The following is a 26,689-nucleotide window of genomic DNA, read 5'->3' as shown; positions in this document are numbered from 1 at the left end:
CTTCAGAAATAAAAAAAAAAAAATAAAAAAAAAAAAAAAGGTAGGACTGTCAGATCATACACCACTACTCTCCAGTTAAGCTAGTTTAGTGAACATAAATAATTAATTCATTAATTATAACAATATTTAATTTTTTAAAAAAATCAGCGACAAGGTTGAAATAATGAAATATTCAATGATAATATCAATAAGATTTACAGTACACAGAAAAGGCTAGTTTATTGTATAAAGATATAAAAGTTTTGTTTATTACATTAATGTTCAATAAAAAAAATTAAAAAAAAAAAAAAAAAAGCAAGAGGGCTGGAATAAGATAATAGTAGTTATTTACAACAGAATATAATTTTTTGTTTCTATGAAAATATCAGTCTATCAGGAGGAGGCGGGTATGAATTCTTCCAAATCGCAAGGCCCTAGAAAATATGAAATAACATTTATATATAAGTATATTCATATTTTTATTAATGAAAGAAACCTAAATGAGGTCTCTACTTATTTCATTGGCTTATTAATGAATGACCACACAAATCATACTATAAACAGTTTGTTAATATGCATATTGTTACATTTCAGACACCTTTGATTTTTAGTTCTTTTTAATTTTTATGATTAACAAAAATGAAAAGTAAACAACTCATCTTGTTACCAATCAATTACTAATTGATTAGAAATCTATTCCAATGCTCACTCCATTGGAATTCAGTTGGTTTAAAACTTAGTCTTAACCATTTCAACTGCTTTATGAACTTGTATGCTGTTCTTACAACAAATTTTCGTAGCAGTGGGTTCATGGATTTTGAAATTTTGTAAAATCTTTGTATAATAAATGCTTTAAAACATTAATCTATTCTTATTTTGACCTTCTGCCCAACACTTTTTCAAAGCTTTTTTTTTGGGCTACCAGCTATTAAAATCTGATTATTTACTTGGAAACACTAGAGTAAAATTACTCTAAAATATCAAATCAGAATTTAAAAAAAAAATTACAAAAAACTTGTAAATAAAATTTTACTTTTTTTTTATTCTACTATATCCTCAATATCTGTATATTGGAAGCTCAAATTTGACAACTGAGATTAACAGGTGCAATATTCTCCTCAGATTTTCTAAGTGTCTAAAATTAGTTGGAAACAGAAAATAATTAAGACAATTTGTGCATTACAGGAACAGCATTTCTAACTGACCTTCAAAACACAGATCTATATACGCACTGAAGGAAAAGAGAGAGAGAGAGAGAGAGAGAGAGAGAGAGAGAGAGAGAGAGAGAGAGAGAGAGAGAGAGAGAGAAAAATCACCAAAAAAGAGAAGAATGATATCCATCTCAGAACCATGGGTGTGCCAAGCCCATACTCACCAGATGATGTCAGCCCCTGGGATTGTTAATCTTATTACTCTTCTTTGCATCCTTTTCAACAAGATTTGTGTCTTTCCTAAAATGAAGTTTCTAAAATATGCTTAACCCTTACTTTATACAATGCATATTCACCTCTTTGCCTTTTGTCCCTGCTAGCAAAGTTCCCGAATGAAATAAAAAAAAGAGCAACTAGTGTTGTAGAGCATTGAGAGAACCTCATCAGTTATCCTAGCAAGTAGCCAGTCTGTCTACTTGCACTGCTCAGAGAACTTCATGAAACATACAATGGCCTTGTGTGTAGCACAGTGGTTATGATCACCATCCTTTCACACACATGGAAAAGGCTTGGGTTTGAATCCCATTAAAGACAGGATGAATTTTTTTCGCACCATGGCCAAATTGGCTTATGATCATCAGTGGTTATGATCACCATCCTTTCACACACATGGAAAAGGCTTGGGTTTGAATCCCATTAAAGACAGGATGAATTTTTTTCACACCATGGCCAAATTGGCTTCGTGAAAGGGCAGCATGGCCCTCCAATCCAGAAGTGCTGCCAGTTTGTTAACAAGGGGCTCATTCAAAAATGATTTCAGCTAAGGGCTATATCCAGTAAAAAAAGTGTTATATTTCATCAAACTAATTTTTTAACAAATGGACTCACATGAGCCCCCTTGAGTCATCAACAGCACAACCCTGCCCTGATTCATTACAGATGATTGTACAAATGAATAATAAATGTTGTGAACATTTAAATTGCTGGATAGATTTAGTGATAGATTTAAATTTAAATTTAAATCTATCACACTTGTAAAATTAGTGCTGCTAATTTCCAAGTTATGCCACCGAGGCTGTTGCAATCTAACTTATCAAACGGCTCACAGCCCTAGCGCCATTTTATTTTACAAAAATACAAATTATGTAAATGTTACTGAAATGCAGCCTTTATATACTTTGGCACGAGCAGCGTAAACTGCCAAACCATGGTATATACTATTTGGTTTATGTATCATGATTAAATCTCAGCAAATGTGCCTGCTTACTGATTATCTGGGGATTCCTCAGTGCACTGACTATTTTGGTCACAGTGAAACTTCATATGGTACCAAATATGATCAATGAATATTGTATCTGTAAAAGTCTGTTTACACACTGATTTGCAGTTTGCAAACTGAAAAAGCTTGAATAATATGCAGAAAAATCAACTTCACCATCCAAGATAGTTAACTAGTCTTGATTGAAGAGGTCTTTACAAATTTATTCAGTGGTTGAAACCTAGACCTCTCCCCAAGTGACAAATCTACTATACCATCACTGAGAAGAATATGCCTAGTTGTTTTTACCAAGTTCAATAGAGATTTCTTGAAAAGTATTTTAAGTTATTGATGGGAAAGAGAGTACTTTTAGTGGGAAAAAATAACAATAAAAAATGATTGGAGAAAACCCCACTTACTGTTTAACATAAGACAGTAACTTCTTGTAAAGTACTGAATAATCAATAATTTAAATTTTTGATCATTTCAACAAAAAATATTTTCATCTGAATATTGTACACACGTTGATATTTTCAAATAATAAATAGTAATAATACTTGCCATATTCTTCCAGCATTTTTTGCTTCTGTAAGTTAGCATCATTGTATTTTATAACCCTATTCTCTGAAACCCACTCATCCTTCCAACTAAAAACAAAATAAAAGAACATATCAGCAGGATTAAATTTTAATTTGATGACTGCATTGTAATGCAACGAAAATGTGAATATTATGGTTGTAAAATACCCTCTCCAAGCAATAAACAAAGACTACAAAACCAATTCCACATCTGAGACATACACCAGTTCACACTTATAATATGAATTGATGCAGACAATGTTTTGGCTCTTCTTTAAGGTCAAGCCATATACACAATATCTGAAATTTGTTCTTTAATGCCTGATGACCAGAATACATATTGTCAAGTGAAGTGTGTCTTACAACTGTAATTTCAATCATTTGCCACTGCCGTGCTTTTCAGAAAAGATCTAAATAAAAATTTTTTTTTTTCGGGTTCAATGAATTTATATAATATTTGTTGTTATTTTGGTTTTTAGGAGCATTAGCAACTAAGGCCATATTGCTCCGGGATATGCGGTGGTCATTCCCTGACCTTTCCGCATCCTCCGTATTTGGTGGTGACGGGCTCGAACCCCGGTCTAATCAAGAAGCGTGTGCTACGCACTGCTGTTCCTTCCCACCTGGCTACAGAGGCACCTTATATAATATGAGAATCAGTATGAAAGTAATGCCTCCTAATTTTTTGCTTTCAAGTGTGGCATTGTAGATCATTTTGCATGTCACTGAATGGTCACTAGAGATCTTTAGTTTCACCATGCTGAGTGGCTCTGTGATCGGTCTCATGAGTGCAGCACACGGATAGTTCAAAATGGTGAATGTTACAGATATACGTATCAAACAAAGAGTGGTGATTGAATTTCTTACCATGGGAGAAGTGACGCCCATAGAAATCCATATGCGTCTCAAAAATGTTTATGGTGACAATACTGTAGATGTGAGTACAGTTAGATGTTGGGTAAGACATTTTAAGAATGGGAAAAGTGCCATTGTTGACAAGCCGAAGCAGCCATTCAGTAACCTCAGTGACAACAGACAAGAGCAAGATCAACACACTAATCTAAGAGGACCGCCACATCAAAACATGTGCATCGTGCGATGCAGTAAGTATAGGTAAACCTGCTGTGATAGCCATCATAAAGGAACTAGGCTACAAGGTTTGCAGCTGATGGATCCCAAAAATGCTGACACATGAACACAAAGAAGCCTGGAAAGTCATCTGTACAGAACTTCTCCAGGCTACAAGAGTGAAGGAGAGGCTTTTCTTTCACACATAGTCATAGTCACAGGTGACGAAATCTGGGTCCACCATTATGACCCTGAAACGAAGAGACAGTTGATGGAGTGGAACCATAAAAATTCACTGCACAAGAAGAAGTTCAAAAGACAGCCTCCTGTCAGTAAAGTCATGGCGACAGTGTTTTGGGACAAAGATGATGGGGTCTTGCTTGTGGACTTCTTGGAGTATGGCACCACAATAAACTCACATCAATATGTGGAAACGAAAAAGTTGATGAAAGTCTGCATCTTAAGTGCAACAGACAAAAACCTTAATGAGGTTCTTCTCCATGACAATGCACAACCCCAACCCAGTCTGTGCACTAACTATCACCTCTTCGGCCTGCTGAAGCACACAATGTTTGTGAAGCCCTCTGGAGCAAGAATAAGAATGTTTACATTATTGGAACACAGCGTCTGACTCAGAGATGGTAGAAGTGCATAGAAAATGGTGACTTTGTGGAAAAATAACAGTGTATTTATTAATGATTGAGGATTAATTGATGTAAAAGGCATAGCTGTAGGAATTAAATTTTCTGAGGGAAAAAAATAGGAATTACTTTCATACCACTCCTCGTAATTAATGTATGCATGTGTGTGTGTTCATTTGTTACTAAGTAAGACAAAATAGGGGCTTAGAGGGGAACAAGCATTCTGTGTTTATCAGACACTCAGTCTAAAACACTAATGGATCTAATATCTTTCTATTTCAGAAGATTTAGGAGAAGTCCAGTTGGCTTGCCTCCCTAAAATCCACTCATATACACCTTCTCGATGGTAAGCCCTGTTAGGTCACTTAGGTGGCAATGAACATGTAGAGAGTTCTCTTCAAGACACCTGGTCAGCATGAAAAGTAAAAGACCAGATCCTCCAGCACATGACAGTAAGATGAAACAAATGGCCCTCAGTCCCCAGCAGCTTTCACTCCCCCCCCCCCCTCTTACAGCAGCGAGAGGATCAGAGTGTGCTAAGAATCTCTGGGTACGACCAGGCTGCCATGCATGGTAACAGAACTTGGCCTGTTACAACGTAAGATCGCTCATCAGTGAAGACAGGACATTAGAGCTGGAAAAGGAACTAGAAAATGTGAATTGGAATATCATCGGTTTGGCTGAAACAACAAGAAGAAATGAATCACTTATAAGTTTATCAAGTGGAAATCTGCTGTACACCAATGGAAACAGTGAAATGAGTGAAGGTGGAGTTGGCTTTCTGGTCCATAAAGATATAAAAAACAACATTTTGGAATTCAAAAGTACATCACCAAGGGTGTCAAAGACTACTACTCAGGATTTCTAAGAGGTATAAGCTAAAGGTTATAATGATTTATGCATCAACATCGAGCCATGATGATGAAGAGGTTGAAGAAATGTACACTGAAATTGAGTCTTCTAGATGAGCAGAAAACTCAATACACTATCATTATGGGACACTTCAATGCTAAGGTTGGAGAGAGAGACAAAACAGCGAAGAAAGGGGAACTATAGAAAATTTTGGAATTGGTGAAAGAAATGAAAGACTTGTGGAATTTGCAGAATCTTGAGGAATGTCAGTAATAAACACGTTTTTCAAGAAAAGGGTGAACAGAAAGTGGACATGGAAGAGCCCAAATGGATTAACAACTAATGAAATCAACTTCATCCTCACTAACAGAAGATATATCATGAATGATGTTACTGTCCTGAACAAGGTAAATGTTGGAAGTGATCACAGAATGGTAAGATGCACACCTGATATAGATGTAAGGAAATAAAGGAAAAAAACTGGCTGAAGTAAATAATACAAAGGTCTTTGAGATAACAGAAGAGGAGAAAAAGCAGTATGTACTGGAACTTAAGAACAAATTTGAGCTTCTGCAGACTGCTCAGGACCAAGATATCGGCGAGGAATATTATAACTTTCTGAAAGTGATAAAGCCCAAGAAACCTATAGGTAAAAAGAAATCCAAAGAACAAAAAATTAGTCAAGAAACACTTGTCGTGATAAACTAAAGATGACAAATGAAGAGCAAGAAAAACACTGACAAGGAGAAAAATGAGTATACTGATTATACAAAGCCATTAGAAAGAGATTCAGAGAGGACATAAGAAAATTTAACACAAGAAAAGTAAAACAAGCATTAAGGGAAAACAAAGGATTTAAATAAGCAGCCACGAGCAGTAATACAGAAAAACAAATGATACTGAAACTGAAGAATAGTGATGGTGTACTTATAAATAGCAGAGAAGGCATAATTCAAATAGCAGAACACTACTATAAAGAGTTATACCAGGAGTGAGGGTATGATGCCAGCAGTGGGGAAGATGGTCGCAAATCAGTAACACATACAACATACCTGATATCCTTCCTGATGAGGTAGAACATGTGTTGAAGAAAATGAAGCACCAGAAAGCCCCCGGGGAAGATGAAGTTACTGTGGAGTTGTTAAAATTGGGAGGAAGAGACATGATACAAAAACTGGCAAGACTCTTCACAAAATGCATTAGAAAAGGTGTGACGCCTCAGTAGCCAGGAGCAGCAGTGCGTAGCACACGCTTCTTGATTAGACCGGGGTTCTAACCCGTGACCACCGCATATCCCCGGAGCAATATGGCCTTAGTTGCTAATGCTCCTAAAAACCAAATAACAATCTAAGGAGTGGAATAATGCAATCATAGCTTTGCTGCATAAGAAAGGAGATAAATCAGAAATTGGAAATTATAGACCAATTAGCTTGTTATCCCACATCTACAAGTTGTTCACAAGGGTCATTTTTTTTTTTTTTTTTTTTTTTAAACCCCAAACACGAAAGATATCAAAACCTATAGTACTAAGTACCGTGCATGGGTTGAAGGAGAAGTATGGGGGGAGGGGGATGCCGGAAACTTTGCTCTAGAGACTAAACATGGGGTTCACCACTTCAAGCCTCCAATAAGCAAAGTGGTGGTGTTTCACCGGTTGATGATAGTTTACTAACATATACTGGAAAGACAAGGCATAGATACCCCATATATTATGATTTTGAAGAAAATATGAGAATGCTACCTCCTTTATTAGACTAGACAAAGACAGTAGTAAATTTAAAATTGAGAAAGGAGTTTGACAAGGAGACACAATATCTCCAAAGTTCTTTACTGCTGCCCTTGAGGAAGCTTTCAGAAGATTAGACTGGATGCAGAAAGGAGTCAATGTGAATGGAGAGTACCTAAATCATTTATGATTTGCAGATGACATTGTGGTCATAAGCCACGATCCCAAAGAATTAGAGGAAAATCTTAATCAGTTATGCAGAGTTAGTAAGGATTTTGGACTAAAGATGAATATGGCTAAAACAAAAGTAATGATGAACAAGTATGCCACAGAAAGGGATATAATGATTGAAGGAGCAGTAATTGAAAAGGTGGAGTTACATACTTATCTGGGACAAGTCATTAGCTGTAATAATGATAAATGGCTGGAAGTCAAGAGAAGAATGGATAGCATTCAGGAAATATAGCCACATACTGAGGAGCAATATATTCCAATTTATCTGAAACGTAAAATAATGAACCATGACTTATGGAAGTGAAACTTGGGCACTCACCAAAAGAATGGAAGAGAAGCTGAGAACTACACAGCGAAGAATGGAACAAATTATATTGGGAATCAGACTGTTACATAAGAAGAGAAATGCATGGATTAGGCAGCAAACTCAAGTAAAGGACATTCTTATCAAAATTAAAGAACTAAAACGGTCTTGGGCAGGACACATAGATCGAAGACATGATGACAGATGGACTAAGAAAATAAGAGAATGGTACCCAAGCTAGAAGAAAACCTGGAAGACAACAATGGAGATGGACAGATGAAATTCATGAGTTTGTGGGTAGTAAATGGATGGCCATTGCACAAAACAGAAGGAACTGGAAAGTTGATGGAGAGGCCTTCATCCTGCAATGGATTGAAAATGGCTGATGATGATGAAGACAAAAAAAAAATCTTACAGTTAAATATATATTACAACAGTACATACTCATACATAGATTGTTATAAAATCTGGTGTCTCAAAAAAAAAAAAAAAACCCAAACCAAGTAGATAAGAAAACACAAATTATATGCTTCCCTCCTCATGCAGGTAAGTAGCCAGTAGACCTTTGAATTTATTCAAACTGTCATGCTCAACTACCTGCGAGGGCAACTCATTCCAGCTATTAGTGAAATGCTGGCTAAAAGAAAACTTCTACAATCTAATCTAAACCTCTTGCCCTGTAATTTGAATTTATGACTTCTAGTTCTGGAATTGTTTAGAACAGTGAGAATTCCACCTTCATTCATTATACTAATCCCTCTGAGAGTGTTATAAACCTCAATCGGGTCATCTCTGAGGTGCCTGGTTGCCAAGCTCTGTAGCCCACATAACAGGAGTCTTTCCTCATATGGTCGGCCTTCTGCCAATCTCACCATTTGAGTTGGACCCTTTCAAGAAGCTTGATATCTATTTTCCAATTAGGTCTCCCTACTTAAACGCAGTAGTCCAAATGTAGTCTTACAATTACCTCCCTAACTCTATAGGACAGTGTTCAATAAATCATTGATAGGACATTATGGGCTTTCCTGGCTGCCTGTTTACACTGTTCATAAAACAAAACATCATATCTGCCTATATTGTAACTCCCAGATCCCATTCCTTTTTCACTGTTTTTAATTCAATCTCACCAAGTGTATAATTTATTTGTGGGTTGCTATTTCCCAAGTGTAAGACCTTGCATTTAGCAGCATTAAAACATAGCTGCCACTTCTCTGAAGTCTGTTCAAGTCATCCTGAAGGAGCACTGCTTGGCACTGATCATTAACGACTCTGCCAACCTTAACACCATCTGCAAATTTTGACATCACGCTTTCTATCCCTTTGTTGATGTCATTTATGAAAATGAGAAACAACAGTGGTCCAAGAACTTATCCTTGAGGGTCCACACGGATGTTACACCAATCTGAAGAATATGCATTAATCACAACCCAAATTTTTCAGTTGCTCCAGATTCCTATGTTCCTAGATAGCTGTAATTGTGACTTAATAATTACAAAATATTAGCTAACATTTTGTAATTAACATAAATTTTTTTCTCTTTCAGTTATTATTTTAACAGTTAGATGTCATTACACCTAAAACTGCCTCATCAGTCAAAGTGACTGGAAGATGGATTTAGACACAGAAGCGGTACACGTTACACTTCCACAATGTGGCTCATTTAAAACATGATGCACTTTACTCTTGCCTCTATTTTGAGGCTTTTTTCATGTAAGTGTGGTAATTACATATACAGTAGAAACTGGGATAAGAAATTTCCACACAAGAAGTTTTCCCCTTTACTAGGTTTGGTTTCTTAAGTCCCAATTTCAACTCTATATATTGTAATGTTTTCCCGGCGTAAGAAGGGTAAAAGATTTTCCCGCATAAAAAGTTCATGATAAAGAATACACAGTGTATTATTATAATGATGTTTTCCCACTTAATGTTTTCAAATATAGAAATTCTTTATTTCTATATTTATTTCTTCATGCGTCGACCACATAAAGCACAGTGAAGTGTTTGCCATTTGCACGGTTCTGAATTACTTAGTGGATTGCGGCTGTGTCTTATTGTAATTGTGCCCTTTTAAGGTCTGTTGAAAGCTGAACTTATAATACTGTACTTTATTTATTTCTGTAGATTACAATTAGTATTTTTGGTAATTCTTTAAAGAATAACCGTATTTTTGTCTATCTACCGTATTGGCTCTAATTATTCGTCCCTCCTTTGCAGTTTTATTTTAATGCTACAAATATTAATTATTAATTATACTATATTATAATTTTCTAATTTGGAAGGATGAACTCCAAAAGAATAAAAAGAAAGACTTTGACATTAAAAGAAAAACTTGATGTCATAAAAATGGTGGAATCAAATCTCTCTTGCACACGAGTTGAGGTGGCAAAAACTTAATATGGTAGTTTCTACAGTGAATGGAATTATGTCAAGAAAAGGAGTGCTGAACTCAAACGCTCTTAATGTTTCATGTAAAGTTAAAAGGAAACAAACTGGAAAATATGGAGATGTGGAGAAGGCATTAGTGGTTTGGTTCAAGCAGATATCTGCTGCAAATGTTCCAGTTAATAGCAATTTGTTGAGAGAGAAGGGCATCAAAATTGCTGATAGGCTTGGATGGATTTCATTCCTTCCAATGGGTGGATTGATAGATTTAAGAAGAAATATGGTTTAGTATACAAAGTAATTTGCACAGAATCTTCTAGTGTGAATATGCTACAGGTTGATGAGTGGAGAAAAAGGAAACTGTTTTGATCAAACAATATAGAAAGTGAGATATTTTTTAATGTTAACGAATTAGGACTCTTTATAACATATTTCCTAATAAGACTTATGCATTTGAAGGACAGAATTCCATGGTGGTAATCCGAGTAAGGAGAGAATTACAGTGCTAGTGGGGTCTAATGTGGATAGCTCAGAGAAACTACCACTGCTTGTGACAGCAAAACCCAAGAAACCATGCTGTTTCAAGAATGTGAAAACACTTCCATGTAAATACAGGAACAATAAAACAGCATGGATGACCTGTGCTCTTTTCTTTTTGATGAGTATTTAAGAGCTCTAGATTCAAAGATGGCAGGAGAGAATAGAAAAATTCTTTTATTTGTCGATAATTGCCCTACTCATCCAAAAAACAATGAACATTTAAACAATGTTCATGTGGAGTTCCTCTTGGGTATTCCACTTTAGTTGTGCAACCAATGCATCAGAGAGTGATCAAAGTTTTAAAGATGCATTTTCGTAAGCACCTTGTACATTAATTGCTTACCCTTGTAAAACTAAAAAGTTCAAAATTTCTTTGTTAGATGCAATGCATTATTTAGGAGTATTGTGGGATACACTGAGCCCTATTGTTATAATTAATTCCTTTAAAAAGGCTGGTTTCTGTAATGATATAGAAGAAAATGTTGAAAGTGATGAACAGGAAGAGATTCCTTTCGACGAATGTGATTTCCTACAGAATAGTTTGGGATTTACAGTACATTTTATGATTACGTTGATGTAGACAATGATGTTATCGCATGTGAATTGCAAAGTATTGAAGATATTTGCAATGAAGATCAAAACATGACTGATAGTGAGTCTGAACAAGAAGATGAGCCTGCTTTACCAACATTCCAAGATGCAATGATTGGCTTCTCTTCACTGCAGCAATTCATTCACAATATGCCCAGTGTTCCTGAGTCAGTGTTGAAATGTGTTAGGGAAATTGATTTATTCTGTATGAAGCTCTCCCCAAAATATTTGAAGGTCTTCTCTGGATAGCTACTTGAAAAATTATAAACATTTTTAGTTATTGATTTTTATCATTCTCATTACCTTTCTTCTCATTGCATCCAGGTTTTATAATTTTGAAATCTTATTAAATCAAGACTAATAAATATTATTTTGCATTAAATGACAATTTTTATTCTCGATAGTTTCCCCAATTCACGTGATCGTTCACACGTATGTGTATCTTTTCATTTTTATTTGTGTAGTTAATTTTTCATACCCTTAGATCATTTTCCCTTGTAAGAAGTTTTAAACCTCCAGTGCCCTGGAAAACTTCTTATCCGGGATCTACTGTAAATGGTAAAGCAACATTGTAAAATCAATGTTTTTTTTATATAATACAAAGTGATTCTAGCAATCTGTTCGAACAAAGGACTTACACCTGAGAAAACACTGAAGTAACTAAAAGAAACTAGGAGCATTATCAGAAGGCATTTGCAAAAATAATTAGAATCTGCAGTTTTTGATAAGGAATGATGAATATCAACTTCAAATTGAAAAATTAATACAGATTCAGAATGGGAACTGGAAATGTTCTTGGTGCATACTGAAAGTCTGGTAAAAGTTTATGCAGAGAAAATACTACCAAAAGCACTTTAGATGCCAGCACATTTCTTGTGGCGCTCTTAATATTCCCAGTACAGGTGAAAGATCCACATTTAAATCTAACTACCATTTGAATGATTTTCCATATTTAAGTAAGGATGAAACATTCCCAAGATGATCAACCACTTGAATACCACAAACCAATGGCTAGGAATTCTTAATAACACAACAATAGAAAAAGAAAAGTTAGAATTCACTGCAAAAAAGCATGAAAGCGTATAATAGTTGTAGGTTTCCTATATGAAATGTATATTTTTTGTGACATTATATTTACAATTGTTTATTGTGGAATTAATTGAGGTTGTTTATACTCTTAAAAATAAGTTTTCCAAGGTTCAAACATTATTTGCATACAGCGGACAAAATGACCAACAGGAACAGCTGTAGGTATGTAACTACAGCTGGCAGGTTGACGGTTAAAGGATAAAATTAAACACATATGTGAAGTTACACTGGAGAATATTTATAATTTAGTTGTTGGCCAGTTTACAGTGTTTAGGAGAAAATGGACAATTTACACATCTGTGCTAATTCCCTCTGTGCCACAAACTATTAATGCTGTACACATCCAATAATGATAGTTTCTAAGGTTTGCAATTAATTTTATTTCCTAAAATGAATTCATACCTTTTTGAGACACTGTGGTGTGTGTGTGTGGTTTCTGCATGTCTACAGTTTCCAGTTTACCCTTTTTAATCAATTTATTTATATTTATTCATATACACATTCAGCATATGAAAGAATTTGCATCTCATTCTTGACCTCAAAAGGTTTATTAATCATAACAATTTATATATTTTAAACCCATCTTTAGCTCTGAAACTCACTTTCCAGATGAAAGTGAGTTTCATCTGGAAAATGACATAAATTTATATAATAATTTAGCTCATGTCCCTCTGAATGGAATGCTCTTTGAACTTGAATAACTCAAAGACTTAAACAAGCTTATTTAGCAGTAAAATTGATAAAGGGATGGAGAATTAAAAAGAATTGTAATTTTTTAATTGTAATTAAAGGACAATATAATCATACACGAAAAAGTTATCAAATTGCATTTTTAGTAATTTTTTAAAATATATTTTATTATCCAAGTCTGTCCCACTGACACCATGGTTAGCAGTGAAGGGAGCCAAGGGAGAGGTTTTTATAGTTTCTTGATTTTTATAGTTTCTATAGTTTCTTTTATAGTTTTTTATAGTTTCTTTCGTTGTCTGTCACACAACGAAAGTCATGAAAAGTTTAAAATATTTTAAAATATAATTTACTATTCATGCCTGAAATAGCTAATTTTTGAGGGTAGGCAAACATATTTTTTGCATATAGCTATTTGTTATATTATTAACACAAAATTCTAAATACGAATCTAAATTTAAATTATTACTCACTGCTTATTCTGTGTGTACCGAACAAAATACTTCATTTGATGCTCTTCTTTTTCTGCCTTTATATACTGAAAATGAAAGAGAAATAAATTACAAACCTTTGTTACGGTTTAAATTTTTGCTAATTCTTGAGTAAAACGTAAACAGAGGGCTGTATGTGCCCTCAGAAATCATATGTTAAAGGTGGCCAAAATAACCAGGAAAACTTTTATATCCTTAATGGTCAAAAGGTTTTGAGAACAGAGTATAAAAGACAGGTAAAAAATGCTATTTTTTCATTTCCCAATGCACTAATTGTGTTGAATACAATAACAATATATCTAACAATAAATACAAGTACACTGACTCTATTTAATCCTTCAGGTTGGGCATCAAATCAGATTTGCACAGTGCTTTTAGCTCTTCATCATCTTTAAAATGACTCCTACGAAGATGAGACTCAAAGTTTCTTAACAAATAATAGTCACATGAAGACAGGAGGTGGTTTAATAGTTCAAATCCACATTCATGAATTTTCACATGTGCAAACCGGGTTTTGTGCACAAGTGCATTGCCATGGAGAAGCAAAACCCAAAGACCCAACTTTCCACACATTTCTTCCTGAATTGCAACTTTTAATTTTGGCATACTATTCCAAAATTATTGTGGTTTTAGGTGTAGGGTAATCAATTACCAAGATCCTTTTGTGTTCCTAAAAATTGAGGCCAATAGTTTTCCAGCTGATGGTTAGGTTTGAAACTTTTTTGGAATTGGAGATCCCTTGTGCTTCCACTGCATGCTTTCTAATTTAGATGTAGTCAAGTTTCATCACCAGTCACCAAACAGGATAAAAATCTATCGGGTTTAGCAAGAATTGATTTTAAATTCTCTCTTGGTAACTCCATCTTCTCGTGTTTGTCATGAATGGAAAGGTTTCTGGGAACACATCTTGTAAAAACTTTGGACATTCTTAAATGCTCATGTATTATTATTGAAATTCTTCCATGGGAAATGTTAAGTATTTTTTCAAGTTCAGAAATTTTAATTCTTCTGTGTTCAAAAATTTTTCTTCTTCAACGATGGCAACTGTTCCATAATTAGTCTGGTAGACAACCAGACCTTGGATCATTCTCAACTGACTCCTCTGTCCTCTTTTGAACTCTGCTGACCATCTTACAACAGTAGCATAACTGGTAATGCTTCCCCAAAGACTAGTCACTTTCATGGATTTCTTTACCTGCTTGCCCTCTTTAGTTAAAAATTTGATTTCTGTATGATGCTCAATCTGGATATTCATTCTTTTTCCACGTACCAACATAAAAAATTAAAATGTAGAAATTGCATAAAACACTGACATAATATTCTTCATGTTATTTTATAAGATATTAAGCTATCAAAATAACTTATTCTATAATTTATTAATACATTTTATATACCCTGTTCTCAGAACTTCTTGACCACTCCTTGCATATTTAAATATAACACTTCATGTTGATTAAAAACTGTGCAGTGGCATATTGTAACATACAGTGATTAATCAACGTTGTCCCCCACCTCACGCATTTCTTAAGAGATTCTTGTGTTATATAGTTACTCAAACGTTAGCTATAGATTAGTCTTTCAGAGGAGAAGACTCACAGATAGGCTTGGCGTGAAAGTAATTAATTAATGTTTTGAACAGAATTCATCTTAATTTTTAACACCATCTTAGTGAAATTGGCAATGCTGAAAGTATTAACCCAAATAACCCAAAATCTAAAAATATTATGCTTTAAAGTAGCAAAAATATCTGCAGATGTTAGTTAGGCTTTAAAATAGACTTTACGGACACCATTATATTAAACCCCATCATTAAATCCTTCTTGCTATTCATTCATTACAATTCATTTTGTAATAAACATAATACAGTGGATTTTGGTTATTTGGGGCAAATCTTAAAAAACAGAAACCAATCGAGAAAATAGCCAGGGTTTACTTCGCTTAATTGGGACAGCATGCCGTTTAATCAGGGAGGGAGACCGCAACACTGGAGATTACCCTACGATTGTCTCCGACAGTACCACGTGGTTCGGTCGAAATTCTGGAGGTCACAACCATAAAAATAAAAACAATTAGCAGTCACCTGTTTATTGGGCTTTTCTGTTAATGAAATCTATCATAAATGAACAGTAAACTTGATCTTACTGAATTTGCAATAATACCAACAGCCGGAATTCTGTGGGTTATTATGGTGAAATGAGTTTACACTTCCATGAAATCTTCAATCATATAAAAAAATTAATTTTCGGATCTTCTCTTCATTCCTATTTTTAAAGCTTTGTAACTCGTTACTCCATTCCCACTTGCACGTATTGTGTTACTTGTAATTTGTGTGTGCCATGTTCTTTGTTATTGATTGCTTATCTTTTTACTGTTTTAAATTTTAACCCCCACCCACAAATGTCAGTGAACAGAAATGTCAACTAGTTAGTATGTACATATTACAGTATGTATTAATTATTCCGATTATCACGTATCATTTAATATTTTAATTGGTAAGGTAATAAAGGGTAAATTTGTGCTTAATATATCTTTGCTTTTATAGCCTGTGGATAATATTCCTCCTATTTTCGCTAATTAGAATCGAATTAAAATTCAATTCACAAACGTGATCACAATAACCAGCACTTACTGCATATCGTATAGTGAACGGTACTTTACTATGTCGAGTTCGTCATAACGTGATTTGGTTGTACAGTGAACCAATTGTAAGGGGGGGGGGTACATTGTATTTTTAACTATTTACGTGAAAATTTGGGTAATTGGGGCAGCCACTTAATCAGGCCAAAATGCACTAGTCCCGATGTGTCCCAAATAACCGGAATGGACTGTATATGGAAAATTTATGCTTTTAATAGAAAGGAAGGCAAGAAGGGCAATTGTTAAACTAAAAATTGAAGAATATTTCTATTACTGATTTCAATTCTGGATATGCTACATGTAGATCAACTTGTATTCTTGAAAAAATGCCTCTACCGAGGACGATTCTACTGAATGGTTTTCAAAATACAGTAGACTCTTGAAAGCACTAACTATGAAAGCCAAATTTCTTGCTATCTCAAACTTGAGAGGGCTTCCAGCAAAGCATCCAGAGGAATAAAGCTGTAAAATGCTTATCAACTCAACATTTCTGTGACTGGGTCAACATCATTTGATACTTCATTTGTCAATTTCTTAAATATTAATATTAATACTAAAATTGGTGTATTGTGTTTAACTGATGCTGAGACAGTTCTCCGGATATAAATACAAGATGAACAAGAGGGTAAAGTGCAGAATGATGATGATGTAAAAAGAAGGAAAATTAAAAGTTAATCATTGATTACCCTATTTTAGGTAATTTACTTTATTTAACTTACCTTAATTTACTCAGATGTAGTATCCACCCAGGTTTGTAATATGAGTGATATCACATAGTCTGACAGACCCCAAGGTCCACATTCATGTGCAAGAAATGTAAATTCAAACAATTTACAAGAGAGAGCACAAATTTAAATTAGAAAAAAGATAGTTGCAGGATAAATGTGTAGAAATTTGCTCTCAGCCAGAGAGTGATTATTGGAATAAAATTCCAACTGGTGTGGTGAAAGTGGGTATTTTTTTTTTTGCTATATAAACTTGGTTCCTTTCATCATTTTGCCACTAGAATTAGCATTAGCAGTGGCATATGATGCAAGAAAGCAAGCCAAAAAAAAAAAAAAAAAAACACGACACTTCCCATTTCACCTATTCATTCCCACCAATAGTTTCTAGTTCTTTCTTGAATTTATTTAAACTTCCAATGACAGCAAATGGAAGTTTGTTCCAACAAGCAACCAATCATTGACTAAAGGCAAACTTCTGCCGTCCTTCCTCATTTTCAATTTGTTTCCCTTCATGTGTGTGGTCTGAGCAAGAGGAAGAAGAAGCCCGTTAGCATTGAGCTTGCTCAATCCATTCAAAGCCTTAAACACCTGAATCAGATCACCTTCCAGGTGCCTACTCTCCAGATGCTGCAATTTGCAAAACATAAGCCTTTCTCGGTAAGAGCACTCCTTTGTTCTGCTCACCAATCAATTTGCCCTTCTCTGTATTTGTTCTTCCAGCTCCACATCATTCTTAGATTGAGGCCTTCGGACCTATATGCAGAACTCAAGATTTAGCTTGCCCATTGCCTTATACAATGGGATAATTACTTCCTTATACCTCCTAGCAAAATTCCTGCATATCATTGACAAAACCCCATGAGCTGTCCTGGCAGCCTGTTTACATTACTCAGAGAACTTCATATCTGATGGCACAATTAGCCCCCACCAGGTCTTTTTCATTTTCCATTACCCTGAGTGTAGTACCACACAGTTGGCACATTACTCTGGAGTTACTACTGCCCATATGCAGTACTTTGAATTTATCAATGCTAAATTTCAATTGCCATTTCTCAGCCCATCTGACTAACTTTTCTAGATTCTCTTGCATCATTATAGTCATTAACCACCCTGCCAACCTTAGTGTCATTTGCAAATTAAACCCTAACTTGCAACTTTTTTTCAACGTTTCCATGTACTTGTTAAGCCTGCAGATCTCCTAGTCATAATGTCATTAGCGCCAATGTGTACAACAATATCACCTTTTTTGCACTCTATATTAATAATAATACTATTATTAGTACTAATAAATTACTAATAAATAAAAGTTCTAATATTAGTAACTAACACTAATTGCTGCAAAATCAGTACTCAAAAGTTAAAAATTATAAGTTCTTTGGATGTTTTTGAAAGTTTAGTTTAATGCAATAATTCCAATAGAAAGTGTTTTAAGGGCATGCTTACTTTGGATTCTAAAAGACACCAAAGAATTTTTTTGCACATATTTTGAAACACCCTGTATACTATATCTTCAAATAAAATAAAAATATATCTAACATTGACATTTAAAAACACTTACCTTGGCTTCATGGAGAAATGGTCCACGAAAACATAATATTCTTTCATCTATCAAAAAATAAAATACGTAAAGAAAATTTACATTATTGGTGAGAGTTCTTATCAAATGTACACCTCAATGCTCACTTTATTTATAACTGTAAATAATATTAATACTTCTTCCCCCACACACACATGCTAGCAAGATAGCAACAATTCCCCTCAAAATGGACTCCAGTGGCATACAGAGACAGGGGTTGGGGGGGGGGGGGGCAGAACCACTCCATTAGACCTATGCATATTTTTTAATCAGCAATATTCAGTACAGTATTCTTAAGAGAAATATGAAATGCCATTTAAAATGAGCTTCCTTATGAAAAAGATAATTTTTTACTCGACTGTAGTACTAGTAAGTGTGTGGATGGCATAAAAGCGGTGAGGTGTATCAGGGTTTTCTTGCACACAGGCACTGTTTTATTATATATTAGCGAAGATTGATTGAATAGTTCGGCATCATTAATATTATTTACAGTTATTATCATTATTTATTCAGTTTATTGCTTTTTAAAGATTAATTAGTGATTTTTAAGATTGTTAGTGTTTTTTTTTTATTAGATATTAATTTTAGTTTGACATTCTGAAATAATTTCTTGTCATTCTAATTTTTATGTGTAGTGTAGTTTTTTGTTGGTTGTTGGCGCATCGGCTTCTGTGGCCATATTGCACCTCTCAAAGTTTTTGCATTTACTCTGATCCAAGCCCGAGGCGGGATTCGAACCCGTGACCTTTGGGTTGCCAGGCAGGCACTTTACCCACCCGGCTAGCTCTGTGTAGTGTAGTAACCAAAGACAAAATTGTAAAGTTAACAATCATTAAACTTATTTTGACTTATATAAAATATTATCAATATTTTATTAATTGTCATGGTCACTTTTTAGTTTTGTTTTAAATAAATCCCTCCCTTGACAACATCCTGCATACACCACTAACTTCTGATGACATTTTGTAATTCCTGTAGTGCAGTAGAAAGCTGTCCCTAACTGAGAATGAGCCTTCTGATTTTATCCCACATACACTTTATGGGGACCATAAGAAGGAAGTCCCAAGTATATACCTCTAACTACTCTAACATATAAACATGGTGTATTAGTCTGCAACATTATACAAAGTGCACCTCACATGTTGAGTGGCTGCCTCTTAGGTGGTTCTGGTCTGCAGTGATGTTCAAATACACTGGAACTAAATACATATAACAACCTAGTTTTACAAAGGTAACATTATAAATTAATACATACAACTTAACAGGAGATAAGAAAGTCATATAACGTAACTCAGAGATAATATTCAATACTGAAACACATATACAGGTAGTTGTCGACTTACGACCATGTTAGGTTCCGACCAACAGGTCGTAAAGCGATCTGGAAGTAAGTTAGACAAGTTTAGGTAAATCAGACACTGTGTACAACACAATTGGTTTACTATTTACAAAAATAAAAAATATGAAAAAGATATCAAGAAAGACAAAAAATATTTTATCTTAAAGAACTAAACAAAACATATGTAGAAAATATATAAGAAAAGTTTTACTGACCACTCGTGCTTGGCTGCCGGTCATCAATGCCACCATTTGATGTAGTGGGAGTTGTTTTTCTCATAAACATGTTCATTTTTGTCTGAATTGTTTGTTTCCTTTTCTGCTTGTAAATTTCATGGTATGGCCGAAAAGCACCTTGTACCATTCGTTCAATCCCTGCAAATCGTTCGATGTTTGGGTCCATTTCCTCAAAATGTGTAAGAAGTTTATTTAGTAGAGAAAAACCTTCAGATAACCCTCTAGTGGTGAATTTTCTTTCTGGTTCTTCCTTATCTTCATTTTTCTCTTCTTCTATCCTTTCTTCTTCAGCCATTCTTTCTTCTTCCAAAGCGATAAGTTCTTCATTTGTAAGCTCTCCAGATTCTTGCTCTAGCAGCTCCTCAACATCTTCCACTTCAATCTCTAAAGAAAGTCCATTTGCCAGTGTTACAATATTTTCCGTAACAATTTCAAGTATATGTTCACTATCAAATTCATCAATAGTATTAACAAAATGCTGGACACAATTTTTCCAGATTGCATTTCTTTGTCACAGCCTCCCACGCGGCCGCAATATTTTTGATGCATTTATAAATATCATACTGTTTCCAAAACTCTCGCAAAGATAGTTCTGTGTCGGCGTCTGTTGTGGCTATAGCTTGGGCGAAAGTGGTTTGAAGATAGTGTGCCTTAAATGTGGAAATCACACCTTGGTACATAGGCTGAATGAGTGGAGTTGTATTTGGCGGCAAAAAAACAACTTTAACATCTGAATGGAGGTGGTCGAGGTGAGGTGGATGGCCAGGTGCATTATCTAAGATCAATACAATTTTGAAAGGAATTTCTTTCTCGAAGCAATATTCACAAACTTGAGGTACAAAACAATTTAGACACCAGTCTTCAAACAATGTTTGAGTCATCCAGGCTTTTTGGTTTGAACGGAAATATACAGGCAGAGTGTGCTTGTTTACATTCTTGATACGGGGATTTTCAGGATGATAAATTAAAAAAGGCTTCAGTTTAAAACCTGCAATGTTCCCGCCAAGAAGCAAAGTCAGCCTATCTTTAAGTGCCTTAAAACCAGGCATGCCTTTGGCTTCTTGGTGAATGTAAGTGTGTTCTGGCATCCTTTTCCACAACAATCCAGTCTCATCCACGTTGAAAGCTGCTCTGGTTGATACCCTTCTTCCGTGATTATTTCATCCAGACTTTTAACAAACTCTTAAGCTCCTTCCACATCCACACTTGCTGATTCTCCAATGACTCGAACCCTACGAAGGTTGAATCTTTTGAACCATCCTATACTTGCTATAAATGTCTAAGTGTAATCTTTTCCGGCACATTTCTTCAGCGTCTGAAAGAGACTTCTAGCCTTCAACTGCACTGTAAGAAGACTTAAGGGTGTTTGCTTCTGTATCTGATCTTCCATCCAAGAAACAATAATTTTTCCACTTCATGGATGGGCCCTGTACGTTGTTTCGTTATCACTGTTGCTCGCATGGATGCCGAACCTTTAACAACTTCACGAATTCTTTCTTTGTCTTTCAAAATCGTCGACACAGTAGAATGAGATAACTTAAAATCACGTGCAATTGTGTTCACCTTCTTTCCTTCTTCATGCTACTTGATCACTTTCAATTTTGTGTCTAAATCAATGGCCTTTCTTTCTTTCTTGACAGGTCTAGGAGTAGACAAAGGCACTTTCCTCTTGGTTGACATGTTTAGGGGTTTTAAAAAAATGCTAATTGCAACACAAATATAACTGAACCAAAAATAGTGAGCATAATGTATGCAAACAGAGATCGAGAAGCATGAATCACGACATACACACAACGGTAAGATGTTTTGTTCGACTGTGATGGCAAAGCTGACTAAACGGATTAAGACTAGCTTATTTGCACCAAACACACGTTTAGTGTGCAGTGGACTGACGCTACACGCATAACTGTTCCCATTAGGCTTCGGGGACCACACGGATAGGTCGTGTGAGTGTAGTAGAAAAATCTGAGCACTGCATTAAGAGAGGGTTGACGTGCATATAGCATTCTTCCTAGCAACAATCATGTATGTATGCTCAGTTCAGACTGAAACACGGTGCAAGATGTAGTAGCAGTCGTAAGTCGATCAGTTGTAAAGCACATAGGTCGTAAGTCGACACCTACCTGTATATAGTGTTATAACTGCATTAGGATATAAGTTTTGGATTATATTTTGAAATGGAATTTTATTTGAAATTGAATAGAAATCATGACACACACCAGAGCAGCAAAGCAAAAGGCTCAAACCAATGGAAGTGCTGTGGCTCAGGTTAGAACTGAGGGGGGGGGGAATTGTCCTCTGAATCACAGCCTTTTGAAATGCACTGCTTGTTTGATGTTTGTGGAGCAATCAGGAATGGGACATGATATTGCCAAGGGTGTCTTTGCGTGTGCACGATGTAAGGAAATCAGGTGCCAACTCAGATTTGTTATGGGCCTATATGAGGGCTTGAAGGACAGAGTGGATGCCCACGAAGGATTTAAAATGAGGGGCCCATCAAGCTCTCAGCTGCCCGCATCAATGCCAGAGCTTGCACTTGATCATCACGCAACACAGCAGCAACCCCCAAGGCAGAATGCACTGGTCCCAAAGGAACTAGTTGTTGTCGGTGAATCAATTGTCAGGGAAACGGGGAACATATTGTGCAAAAAGGATAGGTGGAACAAGACCAGGGTATGACTGCCGGGGATAAAGGTTGATAATGTAGAGCAGATATCAGCTTTCAAGGGCACAAAAGGTGATATTGTTGTGCACATTGGCACCAATGATATCGATGTTGAAAAAAAGCTGAGTTAAGGTTGAATTTGAAAGTGTCTGCAATTCTGCCCAGACACGACAGGAGGATACACTTAAATAGAAAGAGTGCAAGAATATTTGCTGATGCTATCAAGGCAGAGTTAGGTGGGTCGGAAAATGCTAACTTGAGGGGATATACGTACTAATAGATTAACGGTAGCTGCTGGCAAAGGTGAAAGTGATTCTTGCACTGCTGCTATTGAAATGAGCAGCAGCCTGGAAAACAAGGTGAAGGGTATTCCAGAGATTGCTGGGGGTCACTGCAGAACAACTAAATACATGGGCTGTGTTAGGGTAGCTAAGAATAGAAACAGGTGAATGTATACTTGTGTGTACACCAATGCTAGGAGTTTAGTAAATAAATTTGAGGTGTTGGTCAAAACTTCAAAAGCAGATGGTGGTAGATGACTCTCATTAACCGGTGAAATACCACCACTTTGCTTATTGGAGGCTTGAAGTGGTGGAACCCATGTTTAGTCTCTAGAGCTAAGTTCCGGTCAACCCTTCCCTATCTCTTCTATCATGCAGTATGATTGATGACTTTTGAGGTTATGATGAATGTCGTGGCGAGATCCAATATTCCTTACATTTCGAGGGTACAGCTCTAAAACGGTGTTCGCAGGCCGGCCGCTAGTTAGTACACCGGACTGAACCTATTGGTAACTCTCTAGGAAGCTTCCGGATCAGCTAGTGCATAATCTTGCTACCTCTACTCTGCCAGATAGTGACTGGCGGGAGTCCGAGTAGTGTGTATGCGGGGAGCATTGTCGAGGCCACGTTATGTCAAGGATCTGGGCATATTCTTACCACATGTACGCCATATCCAAAAATTTCATTACTTCGTACAGCATGTCCCACCTACTTTTTCTTACTATTGAATACACCATGAATTGTCAAACTAATAGAGCAAGTTTATCTGCGAAAAGATCTAAACCTCCCAAGGACTTCCTAATTCACTTCACAAATTTTGAGTCTGCTGACGAGGCTACTAGTGACGGTCGTGTTCCAAGCCGCTAAGTGGATTTTTCTTATTTATTGATTTGAAATTATTATTTTTCTAAAACTTTTGATTTAAATTTAGTAGTATAACATTATTTTGTGATTTTTTTATTAATTTGGTGTATTTATTCTTTACTCGGCCTTGTAAAAGTATCGGTAAGGGTTTCCACGTGTTCGTAACTACCGCTACCGTTATTAACTTTCCCGCCATTGTGATACCGTACTAGATATACCGTAGGTTATATACCGTACTAGATAGCGTTAGTTGAACTTCGTTAGCAGTTAAATTGTACGTTTAAATAAATACATATAACGACTTAGATTACAAACGTAATATAATTAATAACATAACATAATTAATTAATAAATTAATAGAATCATGACTCAGACCAGAGCAGCAAAGCAAAAGGCTCAAGCTAATGGAAGTGCTGTGGCTCAGAGCAGAACTGAGGGGGGCAGTTGTCCTCTGACTCACAGCCTTATAAAATGCACTGTTTGCTTGATGTTTGCAGAGCAATCGGGTACGGGACATGATACTGCCAAGGGGGATGTCTTTGTGTGTGCGCGATGCAAGGAGTGTATCGATATCAGGCAACAACTCGGCGTTCTTTTGGGCCTATATGAGAGCTTGAAGGACAGGGTGGATGCCCTCGAAGAAACTAAATTGAGGGGCCCATCAAGCTCTCAGCTGCCCACATCAACGCCAGAGCTTGCACTTGGGCATCGCGTGACACAGAGACAACCCCCAAGGCAGAATGCGCTAGTCCCGAAGGAACTAGTAGTTGTTGGTGACTCTATTGTCAGGGAAACGGGGAACATGCTTTGTAAAAAAGATAGGTGGAACAGGACCAGGGTATGTCTGCCAGGGGCAAAGGTTGATGACGTTGTAGAGCGAATATCATCTTTTAAGGGCACAAAAGGTGATATAGTTGTACACGTTGGCACTAATAATATTAAGAGTAGGAGACCGGCAGAATTACTTAACAAGTACAGGTCACTGTTGAACAAAAGCCGAGAATTAGGGTTGAATTTGAAAGTGTCTGCAATTCTGCCCAGACACGATAGGAGGGAGTATATGATGAGAGCCTTGTCGATCAATTCGGCCCTGGAAAGATTGTGCAAGGCTCAAGGGGTAGAATTTTTTTCAGCCTGGACTGTACTTGTTAACAGGAGAGATTGCTTCTACAGGGATGGGATACACTTAAATAGAAAGGGTGCAAGAATATTTGCTGATGCTATCGAGGCAGTGTTAGGTGGGTCGGAAAACTGCTAGCTTGGGGGGAGACAAAGACCAATAGATTGACAGTAGCCACTGGCAGAGGTGAAAGAGATTCTTGCACTGCTTCTATTAGAATGAGCAGAAGCCTGAAAAACAAGATGCATGGTATTTCAGAGACTGCTGGGAGCCATTGTCGTACAAGTAAACACATGGGTTGTGTTAGGGTAGCTAAGAATAGAAACAGGTGCAGGTATACTTGCGTGTACACCAATGCTAGGAGTTTAGTAAATAAATTTGATGAATTTGAGGTATTGCTCAAAACATCGAAGGCAGATATTGTTGGGATATCAGAGACGTGGTGTCACACAGATATAAGGGATGCGGAACTGCAATTTGGGGAGTACAACGTCTACAGAAAGGATAGACAGGATAGGAAGGGGGGAGGTGTTATGCTATTAGTTAAGAAACACATAAAAACCAAGGAAGTGAAGCCAGTCGACATCGCTGGACAGTGCAGTGTGGAGTCAGTTTGGTGTGACATAAACATTGGGAGATCAAAATTGAGAGTAGGAGTGTGCTATAGGCCTAATGACTCTGATGAGTATAATAAGGAACTGTACAGGGAAATAGAATGGGCCAGTAAATCAGAGTGTCTTATAATAGGAGATTTTAATTTCCCAGATATTGACTGGAATTTGGGGGCTGGATACTCACACACTAGCAGGGCTTTTGTGGATTTATTGGATGATTGTTTTCTACATCAGCATGTTCGGGAGGCAACTAGAGGGAGCAATACTCTTGATTTGATTATCAGCAGTGATTCTTCATGCATTAAGAATCTGCAGATAAATGAACCACTAGGTGGCAGTGATCACAGTGTGCTGAAGTGGGATTTACTCAAAGAGGTAACTACCATTAGGGGTAAAGGGAAGGGTTATTGCTTCCGTAAAGGCGACTACGATGGACTGAGACAGTATTTAAATTCTATACAGTGGGACCAACTGATGATGTTACCAACAGCAAATTCAAAATGGGAAGCATTCAAAGAACTTATCTTGGAAGCTACTAGGCTTTACATACCAACTAAGAAATATTGTTCAAGGTTTAGGCCAAAATGGATGTCAGATGAACTAATGAGGCATATGGCAGAGAAGAAAAATGCATGGGATACTTACAAATTAACACATGACACAGAAGCCTATGATAGATACAAGTTGATATGCAACCAAGTTACAAAGGAGGTTAGGCAGGCGAAGGCAGATTACGAGAAATCCTTGGCAAGGGATGCAAAGAAAAACAGCAAAGAGTTCTTTACTTATGTAAACTCTAGAAGGAGAGGGATGAATCAGATTGGTCCTCTTGATATTGATGGGTCAAGTGTTGATGATCCTGCTGAGGTAGCTAACAAACTAAATGAATATTTTGCATCGACATTCACTCATGAGGAGTTATTCAGCGAGGGGAATGCCAGAGGTGTATTCAACTCTAGCAGTAAGTTACAGAATCTTGAAATAACTGGGAGTAAAGTGGAGGAGAAACTGTTGAAGATAAACACAAGAAAGGCACCCGGGGTGGATGGGATCTATCCAGT

The 26,689-nt window shown here is 36.3% G+C and overlaps 1 protein-coding gene across 1 annotated transcript in view; it reads right to left on the bottom strand.

Moving 5' to 3' along the window:
- Positions 1 to 372: 372 nt before the first annotated feature.
- Positions 373 to 26,689, bottom strand: part of LOC150085260 (mortality factor 4-like protein 1) — a 41,078-nt gene continuing 14,761 nt past the window's right edge. Inside the window, exons 2-5 of the mRNA XM_090374504.1 lie at positions 18,492 to 18,538; positions 13,554 to 13,618; positions 2,950 to 3,035; positions 373 to 413 (exon numbers count right to left, since the gene is read on the bottom strand). Of these exons, the coding sequence (XP_090230630.1) occupies positions 373 to 413; positions 2,950 to 3,035; positions 13,554 to 13,618; positions 18,492 to 18,538 (239 nt within the window). The remainder of the gene's footprint in view (positions 414 to 2,949; positions 3,036 to 13,553; positions 13,619 to 18,491; positions 18,539 to 26,689) is intronic.

This window comes from Mastigoproctus giganteus, chromosome 5 (genome assembly GCF_048544385.1).
Source record: "Mastigoproctus giganteus isolate SK-2022 chromosome 5, ASM4854438v1, whole genome shotgun sequence".
In the NCBI taxonomy this organism is placed as follows: domain Eukaryota; kingdom Metazoa; phylum Arthropoda; class Arachnida; order Uropygi; family Thelyphonidae; genus Mastigoproctus; species Mastigoproctus giganteus.
This window is presented reverse-complemented; position numbering and strand designations above follow the sequence as displayed.